Source organism: Microtus pennsylvanicus, chromosome 2 (assembly GCF_037038515.1).
Source record: "Microtus pennsylvanicus isolate mMicPen1 chromosome 2, mMicPen1.hap1, whole genome shotgun sequence".
Lineage (NCBI taxonomy): Eukaryota > Metazoa > Chordata > Mammalia > Rodentia > Cricetidae > Microtus > Microtus pennsylvanicus.
Genome location: NC_134580.1, coordinates 100,294,973 through 100,319,932, shown reverse-complemented (window position 1 = coordinate 100,319,932; position 24,960 = coordinate 100,294,973). Strand labels below are relative to the sequence as shown.

Here is a 24,960-nt window from a genome sequence, read left to right as displayed (position 1 = left end):
TGCCTGTTAAACAGCCTAATTTTGGGATATGGTGGCATTAACCTGTAATCTTAGCACTCCTGGCTGAGGCAGAAGGATCTGGAGTTTGAGTAAGCTTGGGCTACACAGCCAGACCCTGACTCATTATAAAAACAAACAAGTGACCCAGCACTCGGGAGGCAGAGGCAGGCGGATCTCTGTGAGTTCGAGACCAGCCTGGTCTACAGAGCTAGTTCCAGGACAGGCTCCAAAGCCACACAGAAACCCTGTCTCGAAAAACCAAAAAAAAAACCAAAACAAAACAAGTGAGCCGGGCAGCGGTGGCACACGCCTTTAATCCCAGCACTTGGGAGGCAGAGAAACCCTGTCTCAAAAAACAAACAAAAAAAAAAACAAGTGAATAAATAAACAGCCTCATCACAAATGACCCTTGTAGCCAATCCAGTTAAAACGGCTTGTCAATTTCAACCAACTAATAAAAATTACTTAAGAGCATACCCAGGGCTGGAGAGATGGCTCAGAGGGTAAGAACACTGGCTGCTCTTCCAGAGGTCCTGTGTTCAATTCCCAGCAACCACATGGTGGCTCACAACCATCTATAATGAGACCTGGTGCCTTCCATGCCAGCAGTACATTGTATGCTTAATAATTAAATCTTTTTTTTTTTTTTAAAAAAAGACCATACCCATATATGAGGTCCTCTTCACATGTTTGGCATTTGTGATTTAAACTATCTTTTCCCCTTATATATTTCCTAACAACTTGATAAATTACAAATACAATGAGATGTTGCCTTTTTAAATTCCTGGCAAATCACTACATTCTTTAACTCATCAATCAAAAGTATAGTGTATTGTAACCAAGATAACTTAATTCTACTTTATCCAATCAGCAACTGATTCTGCAGCTACAAGTCTAATGTCCAGTACATCCTTTCCAAACAGGTCCAAGCCTTTTAGAGGCAGGGCCTCACATAGCCCCAACTGGCCTCCAATTTGTAACTGAACTTGTGATTCTTCTGCTTCCATCTCCCTGACACACCATTATAACCAGCTGATGTGGTAATGGGGATCTGGGTACTAGAACCCAGTGCTTCCTGCATGCTAGGCGAGCACTCTACCAATTGAGCTACATACCCAGCCAGATTTTTTAAAAATCATCACAAGAAGATGCCACCTGAACAAAATCTACAGTCTTGGAATAGGTTAGATTAATTTGGAAAAGAAAACTTTCCAACCACCACTTTCCTAATGGTGGGAGAAAATAACACCACCAGCACAAACACAATGTCCAAAAGGCACTAGCACTGTGTGAAACAGAAAACCCTAAAACATACCTATACATTGCCATACAGCTGCAACACACAGATGTTAAAGACTACACCACTTGGCAGCATTCATATCCATTCAAATCATGTACAGGAAAGGATTAAGAATGTAGGGATTAAGCTGGGCAATGGTGGAGCACACCTTTAATCCCAGGATTCAGGAAGCAGAGGCCAGCCAGGTCTACAAAGTGCGTCTAGGCCAGGCAGGGCTGTTACACAGAGAAACCCTGTCTGGGGGGGGGGGGGCAAAAAAATCCAATCCCTAACTTCAAACTTTACTTCAGAGCTACAGTACTGAAAACAGCCTGGTATTGGCATAAAAACAGACAGGGGGACCAATGGAACTGAATAGAAGACCTGGATATCAATCCACACATCTCCGGGACACCTGATCTTTCATAAAGAAGCAAAATATATCAAATAGAAAAAAAGAAAGCATATTTAACAAGTGGTCCTGGCCTAACTGGATTTCAACATGTAGAAGAATGAAAATAGACCCATATCTATCACCATGCACAAAACTCAAGTGCAAATGGACCAAAGACCTCAACATAAAGCCTCATAGAAGAGAAAGTGGGAAGTACACTTGCACTCATTGGCACAGGAGACCACTTCCTAAATAGAATCCCAGCAGCACAGACAGTGAGAGAAACAATTAATAAATGGGACCTCCTGAAACTGAAAAGCTCTGTAAAGCAAAGGACATGGTCAACAAGACAAAACGACAGCCTACAGAATGGGAAAAGATCTTCACTAACCCCACATCAGACAGAGGTCTGATCTCCAAAATATACAAAGAACTCAAGAAATTGGACACCAAAAAAAATCACATAGTCCAATAAAAAAAAATGGAGTACAGACCTAAACAGAGAACTCTCAACAGAAGAATCTAAAATGGCTGAAAGGCATTTAAGGAAATGTTCAACATCCTTAGTCATCAGAGAAATGCAAATCAAAACAACTCTGAGATTCCGTCTTACACCTGTAAGAATGGCCAAGATCAAAAACACTGATGACAACTTATGCTGGAGAGGTTGTGGGGAAAAGGGAACACTTCTGCATTGCTGGTGGGAATGCAAGCTGGTACAACCCCTTTGGATGTCAGTGTGGCGATTTCTCAGAAAATTAGGAAACAACCTTCCTCAAGACCCAGTAATACCACTTTTGGGTATATATCCAAAGGATACTCAATCGTGTCACAAGGACATGTGCTCAACTATGTTCATAGCAGCTTTGTTTGTCATAGCCAGAATCTGGAAACAACCTAAATGCCCCTTGACTGAAGAATGGATGAGGAAAATGTGGTACATTTACACAATGGAGTACTACACAGCAGAAAAAAATGACAGGTTGAATTTTGCAGGAAAATGGATGGAGCTAGAAAACATTTTGAGTGAGGTAACCCAAACAAGAAAGACAATTATCACATGTACTCACTCATAGGTGGTTTTTAACATAAAAAAGCCAGCCTACAATCCCAGAGAATTTAGACAACAATGAGGACATTAAGAGAGACTTACATAGATCTAATCTACATGGGAAGTAGAAAGTAGAAAAAGACAAGATCTCCTGAGTAAATTGGGAGCATGGGGACCTTGGGGGAGGACTGAAGGGGGGGGAGGAGAGAGGCAGGAAAGGGAGTAGAGAAAAATGTAGAGCCCAATAAGTATCAATAAAAAAATGTAAAAAAAAATGAAAAACAGAAAGAAAGAAGACAAAGAACGCAGGGACTAATGGAATGTAATAGTAACTAACTTGGCAAAATCCTGGAAACAGTCTACAATGCAGACTCTGCTACGTATAAATTAAATTTTACCAAAAAAAAAAAACTATCTCCCAAACAACTTAAAATACAAAGCCTGCACTAGACACATAACTTATCCGGATTCTTTCAAGTAATGTAATTGACCACATTTAAAAATAAATAAATAAATTGAAAGGGCGGTGGTGGCACATGCCTTTAATCCCAGCACTCAGGAGGCAGAGACAGGTGGATCTTAATGAGTTTGAGACCAACCTGGTATACAAGAGCTAGTTCCAGGACAGGATCCAAAGCTACAGAGAAACCCTGTCTCGAAAAACCAAAAAAAATAAATAAATTGATAACCCCTAAGTCAACCGAACCTAAAAAGAAGTGAGCTCAGCTCACTCCTAACACTACTTCACCTAAGAGCTACATTTTACCTTGACTTTCTTTATGACGTGGGCTAAGTCTTTCAAATGAAAACTATAATGATGTTTGCACGTGCCTTCTTATTACTGAAATTGAATCCTGACATGAACATGAAGTACTCAAGGCTGGACCTATGGAGCAGAAAAATACTGAATGACAAACATTAACTGACATGTAACATAAGCCATGTTTTAACCTTCATTTTTATTCATGGGGGAAAACACCTATAATGCCCCAAATTCTACATGACCAAAATACTGAAAAAACAAAAACAAAAACTGAGGACCTCTGTACATCTAGAAAATGTGAGCAAAAAAAAAAAAGCTTCAAATTGCCATTTCGCTGCTTTTATAAAGATAACTGCTGGATCACAAGCAAAAATGTGTAACTTGGCATCTGATGAATCGAAGTAACAAGCAATCTACAATCTAAAAATTATGCAGATAAGCCTATCATTTCATGTCACTAATTTGTATACCGACGTAAAGGAGTAATCTTGGTTTTGCCTGCCGAGCATTAGAAAGATGATAAATTCCTGCCTTAGAGTAACATCTACTCAGTCCATTCATCTCGGGAGTTTAGGGTAGTTTCCCAACAGTATCTCCGTAGGTTTCCCTGTGGTACTCATTCACACATCCAACTGCCACTAGGGCGAGAAGTAAATAAACAATGTTTACTTATGCAATTATTTATAACAGAATCCTGGTCAAGAATGCAAAAGTAAAGTAAGCCGGGCATACCCAAAGGAAACGGCACGTTTGTATAATCCAAATTCACCCCGAGCTGACCACTATGGAAACCAGAGGCCTCCCACACGGGCTCGTTTTTACTACCACTCTTGATTTTCAGAAGGAGTAATGTCAACTCAACGTTTTACCAGTACAGAAGACAGAAGTTCCTGTAACCTCTCGTTCCAGATTCTCAAAGGCTGTTTATAAGAGCTGAGCTAAAGCAACGCCCCCCAAAGCACCCCACAAGAATTAAACACCCCAAACGTTACGTGGGCCCACAAGAAGGTTCGAAAAGGCAATCTAACTTCATTAGTCATAAGGACCACGGGGTCAGAGACCAGGAAGGTGAGATGGGGTTGGGGGTAGGTAGCAAAGTGAAATCTAACCCCAGAAATCACAACACAGGCCGCAGCCTAAGAGCTGAAGCTGGCGGGAAGTGAGCTCCCTTTCCGTTCCCAGGGGAAAGTCCAGGCCAGAGCGGCGACCACACTGTGGACTTACAAGGCGCCAACAGTGCATGCCTACGGACGCGCTGGAACCGCTGAAGGCTCGGCTAGGGAAGGGGAGGAGATCCCGGCAGACGGCCCTGGGAGAGGACTGAGCTTGGGAGCAACGGCAGCGTCTGGACCAAGGGAATTACCTTCACTGTGACGACAGAAAAGTGTCTTCAGGCTCCGGCGATGGTCCCGACTGCGCAATAGGTGGTGTCTTTCCCGCTTATCCCTCAACAGCAACAGAACCAGCTCCTTCAGCCAGTCGCCATTTCCCGCCTACCGACCTGCTGCACCGCACGGGCAGGGACCCGGATGGAAAGCGGCCTCTGCGCGCAGGCGCCCTGGCTTCCTCCTCCCCCGCCCAGCCGCTCTCCGGCTAGGCGGGAGGGAAGGAATGCAGGAGGCCTGGGCGGCAGCGGGGGTAGAGGGGGGGGAAGGGGCAACTTTCACTTCCGTAAAGAGGGTGAAGTTTCTGCCGCCCTAGGGAACTCAGCGGCGCGAATTCCTGACAAAACAATAAAAATAAAAATAGAAAAGACGAAAAAGCGAGCGCAGGGCCTTAGGGTCCGCGAGTTGGACGGGACGCAGCTACTGAGTGGGGCACGGGGCCTAAGAGATGTTTGTACTTCGGGGGCCTCCGTAGCGGGCTGCAGGGTGGTCGCAGGGGGCGAAGGGAGGAAAGCGTTAGCAGCGGAGGCGGGGACGCCGGGGACGGTTTTCCCTCCCGCCGCTAACGGAACCGCCTAGGGCCAAGCGACGAGGGGAGCGCGCCCTCGCCGCGGAGGCGGGGTTTAAGAACGCGCCGAGCGCCCGGAGGCCAGGGTTAGAGACTAGGAGGCGGTGGGTGGAGCCGGCTGGAAGGGGCGGTGCTAACGGCTTGGCGCGCTGGAGCCGGAGCCAGGGACCCAGCCTGGTCCGGATGCTGGATGCTTTTAGGGTTTCTCCGGGCTCCCCGAGCTTCTCTTTTTTGCTCACTTTCCTACCGGCAGCCGCTGTCGTTCTCGGTCCTGTGATACAAACCCATACCCTTCGCTTCTTCGCGATGTGGACAGTGATCCTGTATGCTGAAAAATCGGATCTTTCAAATGCGTTTCCACACGCAACTATGGGCTCCAAGCACGAGAAAATGTTCTGTCCAGATCAGCGGTTCTCAACCTTACTAAAGCTGCGGACCTTTAACCCAGTTCCTCGTGTTGTGGTGACCCCCAACCATAAAATTGTTTTAGTTGCTACTTCCTAACCAATTTTGGTACCGTTATGAATCGTAATGTAAATATCTGTTTTCCGGTGGTCTTAGGCGACCCGAATGAAAGGGTCGAGACCCACAGGTTGAGAACACTGATCTAGCTAGCGGATTTAGCTTTGGACTGAAACTGTAAGCCGCTTTCATATTTCTGTAAGAAATGTTTATCGGAAAACTGTGTAAAAGGAACATAACAGTGAACTAGGAAAAACAACTGCATTCCCGAGTTAACACTCCACCAAAGAAGACAGTTCTAAGGGTTTGATAAGGTGGGAGAAGCGATGTGGTCGCGCTAGCTACGGGCTCTGGGGAGCTTAGACTTAGTTAAACTTAAATTTAACCAAGTAAGCCGTAAGCCGGGTGGTGTGCACCTTCAATTCAAGTATTGGTTGGCAGAGGCAGTCAGGAGCTCTGTACGTTTGAGGCCAGCCTGGTTTGCAGAACAGAGTGAGTTCCAGGACAACCAGGGCTACACAGAACTGTCTGGAAAAAAGACAAGAAAAACTTTGCTAAGTGCAGCGTGAATGATGGTTTGATTTTTGTAAGAGCTGTGTTCTTAGATAAAGGATACAAGTAAAAGTTCCACGGCAGGAATTGTTGGTGGTAGGGGATAATAGCAGATGAGGCGGAAAGGTTAATGTATAAATGTACTTTTTTTTGTTTTGTTTTGTTTTTCGAGACAAATTTTCTGTAGTTTCGGGGCCTGGCCTGGAAATTGCTCCACAGAACGGGCTGACCTTGAACTCACAGAGATTCGCTTGTCTCTGCCTCCTGAGTGCTAGGGTTAAAGGCGTGTGCCACCACCGCTCTGCCTAGAGTGCTCTTATAAAGTTTCTTTTTCAAAATGTGGAACAGGTGGTTTGTCTTCAGAAGAGATCCTATCAGAGTCCACTTGCAATCTTCCCAGCATAAAATTGGTTTGAGACTGGGCATGGGTGACATTCAGGATTACTGAGGCAGGAGGTTAAAAAATTCCAACCAGGGCTGGAGAGATGGCTCAGTGGTTAAGAGCATTGCCTGCTCTTCCAAAGGTCCTGAGTTCAATTCCCAGCAACCACATGGTGGCTCACAACCATCTGTAATGGGGTCTGGTGCCCTCTTCTGGCATGCGGACATAGACACAGACAGAATATTGTATACATAATAAATAAATAAATATTAAAAAAAAATTCCAACCAGCCCGGGCTACATAATGCTAACCTGGCTCCAAAAGAAAGAGAGGGGAGAAAAAGTTAAGAAATCTTTGAATACAGCATCGATTACAAATCGATGGTGATCAAAGCATAGAACAAGTTTGGAGTCCACATAGTCATAGGCTCCTGAAAGACCAACTGAAAATCAAAAAATAATTCATGGTTATCTAGTGCCTATGTTGGAAAGTAATAGAATGTAAACTAAAAAATTATCCCCATTGAGTACTAAAATTACTTTATATACATTTTTACACACACACACACTACTGTTGAATGTGAAGGTCAAAAGACAATTCTGTGGTTCTTTCCTGCTTCCAGAGATGACACTTATGTCATCAGGCCTGCGCAAAAGCTCTTTTTTTTTTTTTTTTTTTTTTTTTTTTTGGTTTTTCGAAACAGGATTTCTCTGTGGTTTTGGAGCCTGTCCTGGAACTAGCTATTGTAGACCAGGCTGGTCTCGAACTCACAGAGATCTGCCTGCCTCTGCCTCCTGAGTGTTGGGATTAAAGGTGTGCGCCACCACCACCACCGGGCCTAAGACTTTTTATTTTATTTTATTTTTTTTCCTAAGACTTTTTAAAATGTATTTGGGTGCTTTATATGCACTATGTATGTGGCTAATGCCCAAGGAGGTCAGAAGAGGGCGCTAGACCCAGGCCCTCTGGAAGAATACATAGAAATGCATACATACGTAGTCTGTAAATGCATGTTTTAGGTTTTAGAAGCATATAAGTTTGAAAAAGCTACTTTTTGGAACTTTTTAATTTTTATTTTAAAAAGTTTAGGTGTATGGTGAAATGGCTCCCTGGTTAAGAGTTCTGGCTGCCTCCTCCAAGTGCTGGTATCGAGGGCACACACCACCACACTCAGCACTGGCTTTGGTTTTTCAACACAGTTTCTTTGTAGTTCAGCTTGGTCTCAAACTCCCACATATCTGAGGATGACCTTGAACTTCCAGCCCAGCTGCCTCTACCTTGCAAGGGCCAAGATTACAGACAATGTGACATCACACATCAATTAAAAAAAGTTTCTGGAGAAACATGACATATGATATTTACAAAATAATGACATCATCTCAGATCTTTAGTCTATGGTTCAAATGGGATGTCCCTGTTGTGACTTGACTAAGAATGTCCCCAATAGGCTCATGTACTTGGTACCAAGTTGGTTGCAATGTTTGGGGAGGTGCAGGCTTCTGAAGGAAATACATCACTGGGTGTGGACTTTGAGGGTTTACAGCCCTACCCTGATTCCAGCTGGCTCTCTGTGCTTCCTGTGTGTGGTTAGCCAACTTCCCTGTCCTATCCCCACCATTCAGAAGACTCTAGTCTTTTGAAAACAAGTGTAAGCTCCTAATCTGCTTTTAGTCCCAGTATTTTATCACAGCAATAGAAAAGAAACTGACTCAGCTCACCAAACAAAACAAAACAAAACCTTTGAATCGCCACTGACACCAAAGGGAGAAAATTCCACACTTGACCTTCAGGTGACAGTCAATTTCAGGTTGACTAAAAACTTCAGGCTGTCTACATAAGGTGCACAGGAAATAAATTCTGTGTTTAGATGAGGTCCCACCTCCACAACAGCTCATTGATACATGCGGAAATATTCCAGTATCCAAAAACACTAAATCACTTTTAGTCCCAAGCATTTCAGATCACTTCACCCATATAAGAAATTTATTTTTAGTTGAATCATATGGTATATTTGTAATGGTAAAAGTAAAATGCTGTAGGTTCCTGAGTGAATGCAGCAGGCAATGGGCCATGAGACCACGCTGCAGGTCCTCTAGCAGGGGCAGGCAGCAGGCAGCGGATCCTGAGAGCAGCCGGTCCAGGGCAGGGACAGCACAATTCCCCAAGTGGCTGCAGTGGGCCATGAGGGACAGTGAGTCCCACAGAGGAGAGACAGATGAATGGGCATGCCACAAGACCAAGGTGGCTGGTCCAGGGCAGGGAGCCACACAGCAGGCGAGAGACAGAGACACAGTTAGACATGCCATGCAGAGTGAGGTTGGATATTTATTTAGTGGGTTATGGAGAGGAAAGTGGAGAAGGGTAGACAGAGACAGGCAGAGAGAGAAAAAGAAGGGGGAAGGGAGAAAAGGGGAGAGACAGAAGCTACCTCTTTGAAAGGGAGACAGAAAAGAAGGAAGATCAGCTTGGGAGAGGAAGTGGGTATGGCTTGTCTCTGAAAGGGATAGAGCAGACCATTACAATATTAACTTCACAACTCATCATTTAATCCATTGTGTAATCAATTTATTAGTGCAATAATATATTAAATATTGAGATATCCAGGCTGTCATTTTGCTGTGTAATGACTTGACAGCAATGAAACTTTATATGGTCCAAACTAGATTTTTCTCTCATCCATTTATACCTCAGTGTTTTAGACTTTGGTAAAGACAGGTTTTCTTCAAACCCAAGTATAATCCAGATGATCTTCAATATTTCATATTCAATATTCCAAATTCAGTTTTCATGCCTATTCAATATTCCATACCTATTCCATATCCATTGGATTCACCCTACTATCTAAAAAGAGAAAAAAGTCTATAATGTATATACTGCCCACTTTTGTTAATGTCTCCTAAACAACATAATGTAATAATTATTTACGCAACATTCAGAGTGTATCAAGGACTGTAAACAACCTAGCAATAACTTGAAGATTTGTGATGGTTTAAAAGGCTAGGGGTAGGGGCTAGAGAGATGGCTCAGTGGTTAAGAGCATTGCCTGCTCTTCCAAAAGTCCTGAGTTCAATTCCCAGCAACTACATGGTGGCTCACAATCATCTATAATAAGGTCTGGTGCCATCTTCTGGCCTGCAGGCATACACACAGAATATTGTATATATAACAAATAAATAAATATTAAAAAAAATAAAAATAAAAGGCTAGGGGTGTAGTCAAGGACTTGGCAGCATCAGTGATAGTTAGTTTTTGTTTTTTTGGGTTTTTTTTGTTTTTTTTTTTCGAGACAGGGTTTCTCTGTGGCTTTGGAGCCTGTCCTGGAACTAGCTCTGTAGACCAGGCTGGTCTCAAACTCACAGAGATCTGCCTGCCTCTGCCTCCTGAGTGCTGGGATTAAAGGCATGTGCCACCACCGCTCGGCATTTTTTTTTAATACTCTAATTTGGATTTTTTTTTTAGATTTACTTATTATGTATACAGTGTTCTACCTGCATGTATCCCTGTAGAATAGAAGAGGGCACTGTAATGATTGTTCTGTCTCTTTAAGAGACAAGCCACGCCCACTCCCTCCCCCATCCATTGAGGCAAGCTGATCTTCAGCTTCCTGGCCCAAGCTAGCTCTCTTTTCTGTCTTCTTCTCGGAGAGGCAGCTTCTGCCTCTCTTCCCACTTTTCCCCTTCTGCCTCTCTCCCCACTTTTCCCCATCCCCCGCTTCTGTCTCTCCCTTCTCTCTTTCTCTGCTCTTCTCCCCATCTCCCTTCCCCCTCCACAGCCCCCTGAATAAATATCCAACCTCACTCTGCATGGCATGCCTATCCATGTATCTGTCTCTCTGCCTGCCCTCCGCCATCACATGGAGACCTGCCACGTGGTCTCCTGCCCCGTCCCTACTTGGGACTGGCTGCTTTCAGCAGCAAGCTGCTGGTGACTTGCAGCCTGCTTGGGACTGGTTGCTTACTGCAGCAAGCTGCCGAGGACCCACAGCAAATCCATTACAGGCACCAAATCTCATTATAGATGGTTGTCAGCCACCATGTGGTTGCTGGGAATTGAACTCAGGATCTTTGGAAAAGCAGGCAAAGCCATCTCTCCAGCCCCAATAGCTGGTTTTAATATCAACTGAATAACTGCCTGTTATACCCAGATCCACAAGGTCCCCCAAAACCCAACAAGGAGACTGAGTCCTGTGTGAAAAAGAAAAGAGCCTTTATTTTACACAAGTTTGCAAACTCAGTCTCTCAGCATGCCCAATGTATTGGAATAATTGGAGAGCCCCAGTTCAGGGTTGAGTTTTATAGTAGCAAAGGTAGGGGTGAGGGATTTCTAAGGTTCAGGACCCATGATATGCTGACATTTGTCTTGGAGTATACTGGTGAAAAGCGATTTTTGGGCGTGTGTGCTGGCAGGTGATCCTATCTACAATGGTTGGAATGTTAAGAATTTCCTTTGGAGGGTCTGTTTCTGCCTGGGTAGTCTCAGTTTGTGGTCTTTCTTGGACCCAGGCATTGCCCTAGGGTAAACTACTGAGACTCAGGCTTCTATTGACTTTGCTGTGGCTGGGTCCACCCTGTCCTGATAACATTAGTTGACCTGGGAAGATCTACTCCAAGTAAGGGCTGCTGGTAAAATCCAGATTTTTTTTTGTTTTTGTTTTCTTTATCTTCCCCCTTCCCCCCCAAACAGGGTTTCTCTGTAGCTTTGAGGCCTGTCTTGGAACTAGCTCTTGTAGACCAGGCTGGCCTGGAACTCACAGAGATCTGCCTGTTTCTGCCCTCCTGTGGGGATTAAATCGTCCACCACTATATCTGGCACCTCCCTCTTTTTCTTCTCGCAGCACAGTGGATCAAATCTAGAGCCTCATGCAAGGTGAGGCAGGCTCTATCAGATATCAGGTGTTTCCAATTTGAGCGTAGTACAGCTCGGCTCTCAGTCCTATCTGGGCTTGTGGATTATTAGGGCTGTATCTCTCAAGAGCTCCTCTTCTCTGGTAGCCCACCAAACGGATTCCAGCTTTTTGAGCTGTCCCAACAATGGTCTCAGTGTTCTCAGGGCAGAGCCCTTGTGTTTTGCTCTGACACCAATCTTTTTACAGCACAGGAAGCTGGGTGATTGTGAGGCTCACAACCCATTTCCCTTCTCTTAAAAATGGTTGCCTCCTGTTTGTAATTCTAGCATTGAGAAGCCTGAACATAAGATTGGTGTGATCTTGGGCTACATAGTAACAATCAGGCCATCTTAGGCTCTAGTATGAGAACTATCTTTTGGTCCTCCTGCCTCCTCCACCTCCTCAGCATAATCCTCCCATTGTGTGCCACCAGGTTTGGTGACACTGACTCAAAAACTCAGTTGACTCTGCACTGCCAAGCAGAAGCAGGGTAAACTAAAGCATGATAAAGCTTAGCATCTCTGCTTTCATCATGTCTTTAGCTGAGTTAGATTTCCGTTTCACTCTACGTGGAGAGGTGTGAATCCCTAAAGGGGCGGGCAGTTAGCAATGGTCATCCTCCCTCTTTTGAAAGGCCCAAAACACTAACACAGTAGTAGTGTAAAGATTTTCCAACAATATAATCAGCAGGTTATGAGAGCCAGCTTTTAGCACATCCTTTTCTAGACCCCTGAAACGGCACCTAGTGGCCCACTGCCTGCCAGGGACAGTGATCTTTATCTGTGACTTTATGGTGAGGCTGGTGTATAAAACAAGAGGAACCACCTTCACCTTACAGTAAGAACCAAACTGCCCCTCAGGTGCTAAGACTCACCCTAGAGCCTCCAAACACTAGAACTAAGGCGTCATTCAGTCAGGTCACAGCCTGACCAAGACTGCCTAACTATGTGCGTCTCCTGCCTGTGGCCTTGAGTTTTCAAAGCTGTCTTCCCAGACTTTGATCCTTTTTTTTTTTTTTTTTTTTTTTTTTTTTTTTGGTTTTTCGAGACAGGGTTTCTCTGTGGCTTTGGAGCCTGTCCTGGAACTAGCTCTTGTAGACCAGGTTGGTCTCAAACTCATTAAGATCCACCTGTCTCTGCCTCCCGAGTGCTGGGATTAAAGGCATGTGCCACCATCGCCCGGCCCTTTGATACTTTTTTAATTAAAAATTTTAATAAGGGGGCTGGAGAGATGGCTCAGTGGTTAAGAGCACCGGCCGCTCTTCCAGAGGTCCTGAGTTCAATTTCCAGCAACCAACCCGTTATATGGTGGCTCACAACTATCTGTAATGAGATCTGGCGCCCTCTTCTGGCGTGTGGGCATACATGCAGGCAGAATGTTGTATACATAATAAATAAATAAATCTTTAAAAAAAATTTTAATAAGCCAGGTGGCTGTGGTACACACCTTTAATTCCAGTACTGGGGAGACCCAGTCAAGCAGATCTGTCTGAGTTCAAGGCCAGCCTGGTCTACAGTCAGGAAAGCCATGGTTACATAAAGAAACCCTGTCTCCAAAAATAAAAAATAAATAAATTAATTAATCAATTAATTTAAAACATTATCTTTGTTGCCGGGTGGTGGTGGCACAAGTCTTTAATCCCAGTACTCAGGAGGCAGAGGCAGGCGGATCTCTGTGAGTTCGAGGCCAGCCTGGTGTACAAGAGCTAGTTCCAGGACAGGCTCCAAAAGCTATAGAGAAAGCCTGTCTCGAAAAACCAAACAAACAAAAATATCTTTGTCTTTAAAAATTTTAAGTATAATTATATCATTTCTCTGCTTCACCCCTCCCATGTAATCCCCACTCTATCCCAAATCCACAGGGCCTCATTTCTTTGTGTGTAAAAATTTAATACAATCTTTTCTCATTTTACATAACTATCCTAGTTCGCACTCTCTCCTCTCCTCCCTCTCTCTCTGACCCTCCCCCACTCACTACTCAGAAAGGGTAAGGTTTCCCATGGGGAGTTAACAAAGTCTGATACTTCACTTTGAGGCAGGACCAAGGCCCTCTTCCCTCTATCTAGGTTGAGCAAGGCATCCCTCCAAAGAGAATGTTCTCCAAGGCACCAGTTCAAGGACTAGGGATAAATCCTGGTCCCACTGTCAGTGGCTCCACAGACTTCCCAAGCCTCACAACTGTCCCCCACAGTTAGTGGGCCTAGTTTGGTCCTATACAGGTTCCCCCGCTATTAGTGCAGAGTCAGTGAGCTCTCACTAGCTCAGGTCAGCTGTTTCTGTGGGATTCCTCATCATGGTCTTGACCCTTTTGCTCATATTATTGGTCTTCCCTCTCTTGGATTGATCAGTAGCTTGGCCTGATGCTTGGGTGTAGATCTCTGTATCTGCTTCCATCAGTTGCTGGATGAAGGTTCTAGGCAGTCATCATTCTGATACAGGGAAAGGCCTGTTCAGGCATCCTCTCCACTGTTGCTTAGTGTCTTAGCTGGGGTCATCCTTGTGGATTCCTGGGAATTTCCCTAGTGCCAGGTTTCTTGCTAGTCCCTTAATGGCTCTCTCAATCAAGATATCTTTCCTTTCTCCGCCTCTCTGTCCTTCCCCCTTCCCTCCATCCTCCTCCTGCCTCCCCTTCTCCTCTCTCTCCCAATTTTCTCAGGAGATCTTGTCTGTTTCCCAGCCTTCCTTTAACAATTGTTCAGTGTTGCCTGTTCATACTTCTAAGGCTGATCACTTGGTATTGGGTAACGAATTAGGGGGATCATCCCTGGGGAACACCAATTCTCCCATTCATAGCAGTCGTTAATTCCTTAGAGTTCTTTAGGGGATGTATCCCACGATTGCTCCCTTTTACACTGGGTTATCAGCTGTTCAGGTCTTGTTTAGGCAGCCATGTGGTTGAGATTTCATGGTGTAACTCCTGCTATAGCTACCCTCCCAGCAGACTTCCTAGTCCTCTGGCTCTTACAATCTTTGTTCCCTCTTCAGCGTTAGTTCCCGAGCCTCACATGCAAGCGTTGTGCTGTGCATGTCCCAGTTGTGGCTGGCACCTCATGGTCAGTTCTCTGCATTTTGACTAGCTGTGGCTTTCTGTAATGGTCTCCAGCTGCAAAAAGAAGGGTTTGCTTTGAGGGGTGAGACCTATACTCATCTATGGGTGTAAAGATAAGTATCTCGAGTACAATTAGGAATTCTGCTGGTCAGGAAAGCCTTGGCGTAGGTTCCTCTCTTAGGTCTCTGACCTCTCCGTCCACAGGTAGCTGCCTAGGTTTACAGTACCAGCAGGATTTCCCTCCTGTTCAGCAGATCTTTAAGTTGTTAGATATGTGTCATTATTTTAGCATTGTAAGTATGTTTTGGTGCAGTAAATGTTATGGTTCATAGGCTTTACAGCTGGGTAGGATTATCCGGTGCTGCTCTTCCTTGGCAACCCGCATAGCACTGGTACTATGAGAGTCACTCCTTGGGGAGGAAGTTTCAGGTCAGTTCCATTTCTCCAAGTACTAGCTAAGGTGTATCAAGTTCTCAGTAATGAGACAACCAGGGCAACAGCAAGAGAATATTGTTTTATGTCTCTTGGAATCCCTTATCCAACAAGTTTGGAGGGGTTTCTCATGCATGATATTAGGGTTTTTGTTACAGTCCATGGCTCTTTCAGGAAGCATTATTGCCCTAAGTGGCAGCTCTGTGTGTGTGTGTGCGCGCGCGTGTGCACATACATCTATATGGTGGTTTGAATGAGGATGGCCCCCACAGGCTCATGGATTTGAATGTTTGATCACCAAGGGAATTTGGAACTGTTAGGAGGTGTGGACCCTTGGAGGAGGCATGACACTGAGGTGGGGCTTTGAGAGTTCAAAAGTCCAATCCAGGCCTAGTGTGTCTGTCTGAAGTATACTTAGTGTTATTTAACCTCCTCTCCAGGAAAAGCCCCCTCTTCCCGTTTCTTTTTATCACATTTTGTCTGATTCATTTGAACCAAGCGCTAGAACAGAACCTGGCCATCTTACTCCCTTATCTCACTGTCTAGAACTAAAGCTAAAGACACCGAAGTTTTCTACCTTTCCAAACAACCCCGCTCCTGCAGTTCAGTTTAGCCTAAAATAAATGCTGACATTTATTCAAATTTCAGAGTCTAGATGCAAATGTTTACATTTACATAATTTTTTATATATCTAGCAAAATCAAAACTGTGAAACAAGTTTAACTTTTAATTTATTAGAACCCAGTAAGATTTTTTAAAAGCAGCGTTCCTGTCAAATTAACACTTAATTCAGGGCAAAAATACACTGAAACAAACAAAACAAACAACCCTAAATCTTAAGGTAGAAGTAAAACACTGTAAACAAAACAGCAAGTCTAATACAGACTGTAGAATGCCACAATTTAAAGAGATCCACATAGCACTTGATAGCACTACAATGTTAATACAGTCAGAAATATTATCAATTGGTCTAAGATTCCCCAGTTTATAAAATGTCTAGGCTGTCCAATGAAGTTTTTGCTGTATAGGACAGCTACGATACAAACAATTGGCTGTTTTGATGACAATGAAACTGGCAGGAGACTTTCTGGTCTGTCTATACAGTTCCATAATGCCAAGTACAAAGCATCACCAGGCATTCAGCTGGCTCCCCTTGCACTCCTGCAGGTGCGCCTCACTGCCCGTCAACCACACGTTAGTGTGACTCCTCACAGTTTTACTGTAGGCCTGACTTTACGGACAACAAAGTTTCTTGGTGTGGGTGTGTGTTTGTACACAAGCATTTACACGTGTGCAGGAGTAGGCGCAGGTGTTTGTGTTTGTATATGGAGGCCAGAGGTCAATCTGTGTGTGGTGTTCCTCGGCAGTAGTCCTGATTGGGACCTGGAACTTGCTAATTAGGCCAGGATGGCGGCCAGCAAGCCCCAGGGACCCATCTGTCTTTGCTTCCTCAACACTGGATAATCTGATATAGTAGAAAAACAAATTTTAATAAGTTTTTCCATCTTTTCCTGGCCACTAAATAACTTTGGACTGAAATATAAGAACTTCAGCATCTCACTAAGTGATGCTTCTATTGGCTAGTATTTTTATTACAACCTTAGTGTAGAGACTTTCCATATGTGTTTACTTGTTTATTTTTTAGTGTTGGGAATCAACCTAGGCCTCACACTACCACTGAGTTATGTCACTCCCCAATATTTCATGTTTATGTGCAATTACAGGGTTTCAGCCTTACATTTCCCCCTGATGATCAATACCTTTCATGTTTAGGTAACATGAAAAAATTTAAAAGTGAAATCAGAAAACAAGGATTAGCTAGCTTATACATCCTAATGAAATAACGGCAAAGATATAATGCACTGAAAATAATTCTGTAAGTCTAGCAAACGAGCTTGGTGGGTTCTTAACTAACATTAATTACAAATATTCATTTTTATTACAAAGTTTTCGACTATTTCAATAAAACAGCTGTAGACTTCATGGTACTTCTATTCATCTGTTCATTAATAAAAACCTGTTAAAATCCCTTACTTAGTAGTTCTGGAAAACTCTAATCAAGTACAATCATTAAAACTACCAGAAGAGCTTTGCTGTATGACTGCAGACTCATTTCAAGGTGGACTTGGTCACTTTCAGGAGCTGACATGTAAACGGTGAATACTTTCACCAGACTCAACTCTGAAAATAGAAAGAATTTTAGCCAGTGCTGACTACAGTTAAACAGTACTGGTATTACCTGAAAAAATAAAAATTCATTGTCAACCATGCATTCCGCAACTTCAAGAACTAAGTTAAGAATAACTTATAAACACTGTTATGATGAGCTGGGCTTCCATCAGGCCTCAGGCCTCAGCACTCGAGCCAAAGAAAAGGAGCAGGAGGTCATTCTGTACACACATTGCTTGGCATCCAGGTCCCCACTGTGTGTGTAACTATTCTACCGTAACTCTTTAGAGAGTGTTAAATGAGGGGTAGTAGAGGACACCTATGGGAAGTAACAAAAATGTATTAGTGTCTACACTAACTTCTCACTGCCATTACACTGTGTGCAGCATTTAACCTGTACAAACATTTGTTCCTGTTTGTCTTTTTGTGAAAAAAATTAGGTTCAATAAAATGTGAAATTTACATTAGTTTGCTTTAAATGCAAAGATTAACTGTTTTTGGCTCAGCTGTGTTGTAACCAAAAAAAGTATCTGCTTTGATAATACAATATGAAAAAGTTCACATATGTACATCGGTACATTCCTTCATTAAAATTTCCTTAAATCTATCGCAATGTATCTTTACAACTGATACAACTGATCTTTACAACAGAAGTCAAAACTGACAAGTAGAGATGATTCACTGCACAGCACTTTGGGTTGCGAGCATCCCTTAGACTTAAAGGACATCATTGAAGCGCTGTTTGCCATAGTCTGCAGGATCCATCTGAAGTTCTCGTTCTTCATCATCTGCAAACAAATAATACATATCACAAGTAGAGTTCCAAAGTCGCCACAGCCAGCCAGCTTCAAACTGTCTCCAGTTTTTCACCTTTCTGGCAATCTTTCCACATTTCTTATCTGTTACCTTAGCTGGTTCTTTAGCTGCACGGTTGAAGAGTGAAAAGTCTCTCATTACTTCCCAAAAGTTAATTTTAACAAACTTTTTTTTTTTTATCATGTCATGGTGGCTCACACCTGTAATCCCAGCACTAGGGAAGATTCGGAGGCAGAAGGATCAGGAGTTCAAGACCCGGACTACATAGAGAGCTTGAGGTAAACCTGGGCTACATAAGACCCCATTTCAAAGAAACAAAACAGGAACCATCCCCAATCTAAAAAGAGAACAAGAACCATCTCTGACAGGTATCATGGAGACAGGCAAATGTACAATAGATAGAGCTAACAAAATGTTAGGAATCTCCAGGACCGAAGCGCCAGTGCTGTGCATCTTAGCTGAGCTGGGTGTGCACGTGCCTGTGAGGTCAGAGCTTCAAGTCATTCCTAGCTCCAGAGCCAGTTCCAGGACAGCCTAAGCTACAGGAGACACTCTTGAAAATTCACCACCACCTTTTCAAATTATAAAGGTAACCTATAGTGGCCACAAAAAAAAGAAAAAAAAATCAGAAAATAAGAGACGAGAAGTTCTCCCCAGTCCCAACATAGAACATTTCAGTGATGTTCTCTGAGAATAGTTTTCCCCTGACTTCCTAAATGCAACACACTAACCAAAACATAACGCTTTCTTAAAAAAAAAAAATTAGCCAGGTGAGTTCAAGGCCAGCCTGGTCTACAGAGTGACCAGGAGTTCCAGGCCAGCCTGGGCTACACAGAGAAACCTTGTCTCTAAAAAAACCAAAGGAAAAAAAGAAAAAAAGAAAAAACGAAAAAACTGTTAGGCCCTCAAAGCCTTTTTGAAGAGCTGTATGAAGTGACTACCGAGTGCCTTGCGGTCAGATCTCTCTAGCTACAATCCCACCTGCCAGCTGCCGTTCTTGTGCTGTCAGCTTATCTCTCAATAACAACCCCCTTTTCTAATTTTTAAATATAACTGTTCAAAATAAGCACAATTATGTTATAGTTAAGCTACAAAGGAAGACCCAGGCAGTGGTGGCACACGCATTTAGTTATAGCACTGGGGAGGTAGAGGCAGGTGGATCTCTGTGAGTTCTAGGCCAGTCTGGTCTATGAAGCAAGTTCCAGGACAGCCAAGGCTACACAGAGAAACCTTGTCTCCAAAAAAAGGTGGGGGGGGGGGGGAGGAAAGAAGTTTAATTAAAGTCTCAGGAGTTGGCTCTCTTTGTTCAATGCTTCATTTTGTTATTTATCTTCTAGTATCTCCCATAGTTGATTGGATATCATGCTGAAAATGAAGAGCAGAGTGGCTGCATGGGTATGCTTTTGTATGCAATATTGGAAAACTGAAAAATCATATGCTGGACCATTATAAATTAGGGACCATCTTTGAATCTTAATTATATTGAATTAAAATTTTTATGAATTCTTTATGAGAATGTCATACCTGTATTTTGATCATACTGACCCCCAAGCCCTACACCAACTCCTCCCAGATCTAAACTCCCTACAACAGTTTGTTTTTGAGACAACTTCACTATGTAGCTCAGGCTGGCTTTGAACTCATAATCCTCCTGTTTCAACCTTCCACATGCTGTTTTGGCCTTTCAGAAATGACAAACAAGCCAACTTTATTTTTCCTTTCAACAACTTTCCTGTTAAAATCAAAGAAATTCTTGTTTAGAATTGCAGGCAACCATTTTGTACCATATTCTTAAAACTGATCACTTTTTTGTTTTTTAGGAAGTGGTGCTGTGGACTGACTTCCAAAAAGTCTGTCTGCACACTCGTCATCCTCAGCCTGGTTAGATCTGTGTGTCATTTGATTTTCTTCTGTTTTATGTGCTATGGATGGACCCAAGGCTCTGATCACACTACTCACCAAGCCATATCCCTAGATGGATTTTACTTTTTATTTTTGAGATAGTATCTCACTAAAAGTTGCCTAGGCTGGTCTTGAATTTACAATCCCCTGTCCTCAGCCTACAGAGCTCCTGGGATTAGAGGCCTGTGCCACCAGGCCTTGCTTGATAATCACGTATGTTATCTTTAAAGTAAAACGCATCCCAGATGTAAACATTTGTAAAGGCTGAAGTTATATTCACATTTGTGTGTTATAATCATGGCAATCACTTTCTTATAAAAAACAAAAACCACACTTAAAAAACAAAACAAAACAAACCTATCTTTGTCTTTAAAAGTGGGGAAACAATCATAGACACTTAGCCAGAATGCCCTCTGGAGAACCTGAGTTATGAGGTCTCAATCTATGCCTCTGAACACATCTTTCAAGAATTAGTAACTAAATGAAGACAATCATGGAGCAATGGAACATTTTGAGAAATTAAACACAAAAGTTATTGCAGGAAAAATGTTGTTACTTTTCTGAACTTTATATGAATAAATACAAAGAGAAAGCAGCAGAACCTGAAGTATCTAACCATGAGGAAACCAAGGCAATACAACCAGAGAGCTAGCCATCATTTGTGATATCAGTGTAAAGCCCCCTGAGAGTGTAAGAAAGGACTATGAACTAAACTATGACACTGAGGCCCACAGAGTCACAAGCTCACCCACAGAGCGGAGGACAACTATCCTTCAAAGGAGGCAATCCAGAGAGAAAATTCTAGATTTTTTTACTTAAAAAACTATTGAGCAAACACTTAAGACAGTGCTTTACAGAATGAAGTGCTCTGTTTTAAGTGCTGATACCAAATCATGCAGTCTACATAACTTCTGTTAGAAGTACATACACACATACGTAAGTACATGTATTTCTGCCTTATAGTTGTGGGAATTACAAGAGAGAATTGGAATCCAGGCTTTTAATCATTGGGATGTAGGCTCTGAAATACTCAGCTAAACTTCTGTATGTAGACAGTACCTACTGCTTATTAATATTTACAAATAAACTAAAGACTTCGAGATTAAAGAGCAAAGGAAATTTATATTCTTTTTAAAATTTTACTTTTGAGCTGGAAAGACAGCTCGGCAGTTAAGAGCATTTGCTGCTCTTCTAAAGGATCTGAGTTCAGTGCTCAGTACCCAAAACAGGTGGCTTACAATTATCTGTAACTCTAGTTCAGGGGATCTGATGACATAGACATACACAGGAACACTTAAAAGTAACAATTTTTTTTTAAGATTTATTTATTTATTATGTATACAACATTCCTTCTATGTATGCTTGCACACCAGAAGAGGGCACCAGATCTCCTTACAGATGGCCGTGAGCCATCATGTGGTTGCTGGGAATTGAACTCAGGACCTTTGGAAGAGCAGCCAGTGCTCTTAACCTCTGAGCCATCTCTCCAGCTCCAAAAGTAACAACTGTTTAAAAAACTTAAAAATTTTATGTATGTGAGTGTTTTGTTTGTTCCCAACCTACATGGGCTGGAGGTCAGAAGAGGGTACTGGATCCCCTGGAACTGGAGTTCCAGATGGTCGTGGAATGCCATGTGGATGTTGGGCATTGAGCCCAGGTCCTCTGACGAACAGTTGAGCCACCTACCCCTCCAGGCCCAAGTTTCTATCTTCTTATAAGCATAAAGAATGAAATCCCAGCACTTGGGAGGCAGAGGCAGGGGATGTCTGTAAGTCTGAGGTCAGCTTGGACTACAGCTCGAGTTCCAGGACAGCTGGGGCTATTACAGAGAAATCTCATCTCAAAAAACAAAACAAAACAAAATAAAACAAAACAAAATAAAACAAACAAACAAAAAAAAACCCCAAAGACTTGTTATCTATCTAAGGCATACTGTTTCCAGAGTTACTCTTTTCAAATTTTTATATCATTGCAAATAAATTATTCCCTTTAGGATACTCTAAGAATCTGAAATAAAAATAAGTCAACACAGGAAAGGAGGCCTTATTTAATTTTATTAGCACATACTGGAGGTAACAGTAATAGTGCTGACTCCATTATCAGTTATGTATGAACAGAGAACAGTAAGGCTGGAATGCTTTAGCTTCCTATTGGTCAAAGTCACCATTTTACAATCTGACTTGTTTAAGATCTATGCCAGAGTATATTTAACAGAAATCTTAGCCTTCAGTTGGAATTTCTAACCCTGTATCCCTCACTCCTCAAACTGCTCCCACAATCAGCAGAGCAGAGCCTGTGCCTAGAAAACCTTAATAATACTTCTTCCTCAAGTCCTCCCCACTTCTTCCCTGCTCTTAAGCAAGGTCTTGGTGCTGGAGAGATAGCTCAGCAGTAAGAGTACTAGATGTTCTTCTAAGGGACTCAGGTTTGATTCCCTGCACCTATATGGTGGCTAACAACCATATGTAACTCCAGCTCCAGGGGATATAACACCCACTTCTGTCCTCTTCTGGCATCAGACACACACGTAAACAAAACACTCAACATAAAATAGGGAAAAAATTTAAAGTAAAAGAAAAGATGTGGGGGGCTGGAGAAATGGCTCAGAGGTTAAGAGCACTGCCTGCTCTTCCAAAGGTCCTGAGTTCAATTCCCAGCAACCACATGGTGGCTCACAACCATCTGTAATGAGGTCTGGTGCCCTCTTCTGGCCTTCAGACATACATACAGACAGAATATTGCATACATAATAAATCAATAAATATTAAAAAAAAAGAAAAGGTGTGGCCAGGAGGTGGTGGCACACGCCTTTAGTCCCAGCACTGGGGAGGCAGAGGCAGGCAGATCTCTCTGAGTTCAAGGCCAGCCTGGTCTACAAGAGCTAGTTCCAGAACTGGCTCCAAAGAAACCCTGTTTTAAAAAACCAAAAAGAAAAGATGTGGATCTGTAGCTCAGAATAGCTTAGAGCTCTCTCTGTTGTCCTGTCTCAGCTTCCTGAGTGCTGGATTACATGTGTGGGCCCCCATGCCCAGCCACACTTCAGGGCACCAGGGTTTGTTTTTATCTTTGGTAGTAAGGCTCTAACAGTGGAAAAACATTTCTTTTTTCCTGAGTTTGGGGATAAATGTGCCTCAGGCATTTTGAAATAGGGATTGTATTTTCCTACAGTAATTAAGTTATACACAACAACTCCATTGAAAGGTGGGCCACATTCTAGCTCTAAATGAAAAACTGCACAGAATATCTATGTGATTTAAGAAGCACTACACAGACTTTCTTTTAACTCTAACTCCAATATGTGGTTTTGTTCTCCCAGCCCCCATTTCTCAATTTTAAGACTTGCTTGGGCTGTAAAAGCACTGTAACGATACTGACACAGTGAAAAATGATTTCAACTCTGCAAAATCTGACCTTGCAATAATATCTGCAAACTAACTTGTTAAGTAGGGGCTGAGCTGCTCCCCCCCCCACTCTTTGGACAGTTAATAATGAACCTAATTTTACAAATGCGTTTGAAATTATTTTAAGTCTTTTAAATACTTATGTTAAAGTCAGTTTACCCAATATATTTCCCTTTACTGGGGCTGCCATTCCTGCTTATTTCTATTCTGTGATGAGTCTCCACTATTACTAACAAACACTAAAATAAGATAAATATTAAGAAGCAAGTCTCAACTCAAGGAAGATTTACTTGCAAACACTGAAGCAAAGAATTTAGAACTGAGGATGTGGCTTAGTTGGTAGAGTGCTCACCCACTACCTGTGAGGCCCTATGTTTCTTTCCCAGCACCACATAAGACTGGAGGTGTTGGCATATGCTTCTAATTCAGCCCTTGGGAGATGGAGGCAGGAGATTAAAAGTTCAAGGTTGCCCTCAACTATATGCTAAATGTGAGCCTGGATTACAAGAGATCCTAAAAGAAGAGGGGGGGGGGATAAAAAGCACCTCCCTACTTCACTGAAAACATCTTGGGCCTTAGAACCAATAAACTTAGATTCTTTTGTGAAAGGAAAAGCATAGCAGTAATGAGAAATGGGTGTGGAGAATACAAGAACGGAAGAGGGAAATCACTGAAGATAAATCACTCACTGTGCATAAAATTGACACAAATATTAAAAGAAATTCTGTGATTAAAAATCATCAGGCTTAAGACAAGCAAAAATGTAAGAATTATTAATAATACTTGAAATTAATTGCTCTAATAAAAACCTCAAAATGAACTAATTAAATGATAGATATCCTTAAGGGGGGGGGAAGACTCCTCAAAGTGCAAATGAGCAAGCTGTGACCAGAGTTAAAGAACATTCAGCCGGTCAGTTATAAGAACAGAAGCCAATGGAAAAGAATAACTAACAGTTAACAGCATTGCTTGGGCCCTGAGTGTAAACACTGTGGGAGAACAGGCACAAAAAAGAACACAAATAAGATGCAAGGTAAAATAAATGAAAATTCTGGTTGCTCAAGAGCTTACAATCTAATTGGTGATGATACACATGCAAGACAAAAGACATAAAGTGTTACAGATAAAGGCAAGCAAACATAATCCAATCAAATCATAAAAGCAATGAGCAAAGTAAAAAATGATGAGAAAAGAATGAGATGATGTCCTCACAGAACTTCCAGTACCTATTAATCTCCTTTTCCACAAATAACTGTATTTATTCTTATTCCCAATCTAGAGTGGACTACAAAATAATGCCTAGGATGTCAGATCACTAGCCTTCCTTTTTATCCTAACTATATAGTATTCGAGGGCAATTAAATTATTTTCTAAGTTTTAAAAAAATTAATTCTTGTCCTGAACCTAAGTAACTTAATAACTATAAAAAGAAATAAAAACTGGTTACCCCAGAAAACTCATGCACTGTATT

The 24,960-nt window shown here is 42.5% G+C and overlaps 2 protein-coding genes across 4 annotated transcripts in view; both read right to left on the bottom strand.

Moving 5' to 3' along the window:
- Ctdspl2 (CTD small phosphatase like 2) overlaps positions 1–5,425 on the bottom strand; it is a 54,039-nt gene extending 48,614 nt beyond the window's left edge. Inside the window, exon 1 of one of the 2 annotated variants that reach the window (XM_075961971.1) lies at positions 4,851–5,425. The gene's annotated coding sequence lies outside the window, so the exon portion shown is untranslated. The remainder of the gene's footprint in view (positions 1–4,850) is intronic. The other variant, XM_075961970.1, reaches the window with a different exon arrangement.
- A 10,490-nt stretch (positions 5,426–15,915) lies between these two features.
- The window catches only part of Golm2 (golgi membrane protein 2), a 78,812-nt gene continuing 69,767 nt past the window's right edge, over positions 15,916–24,960 (bottom strand). For both annotated transcript variants that reach the window (XM_075961968.1, XM_075961969.1), the window contains one exon: positions 15,916–18,158. In XM_075961968.1, the coding sequence (XP_075818083.1) occupies positions 18,088–18,158 (71 nt within the window). In that variant the 3' untranslated portion in view covers positions 15,916–18,087. The remainder of the gene's footprint in view (positions 18,159–24,960) is intronic.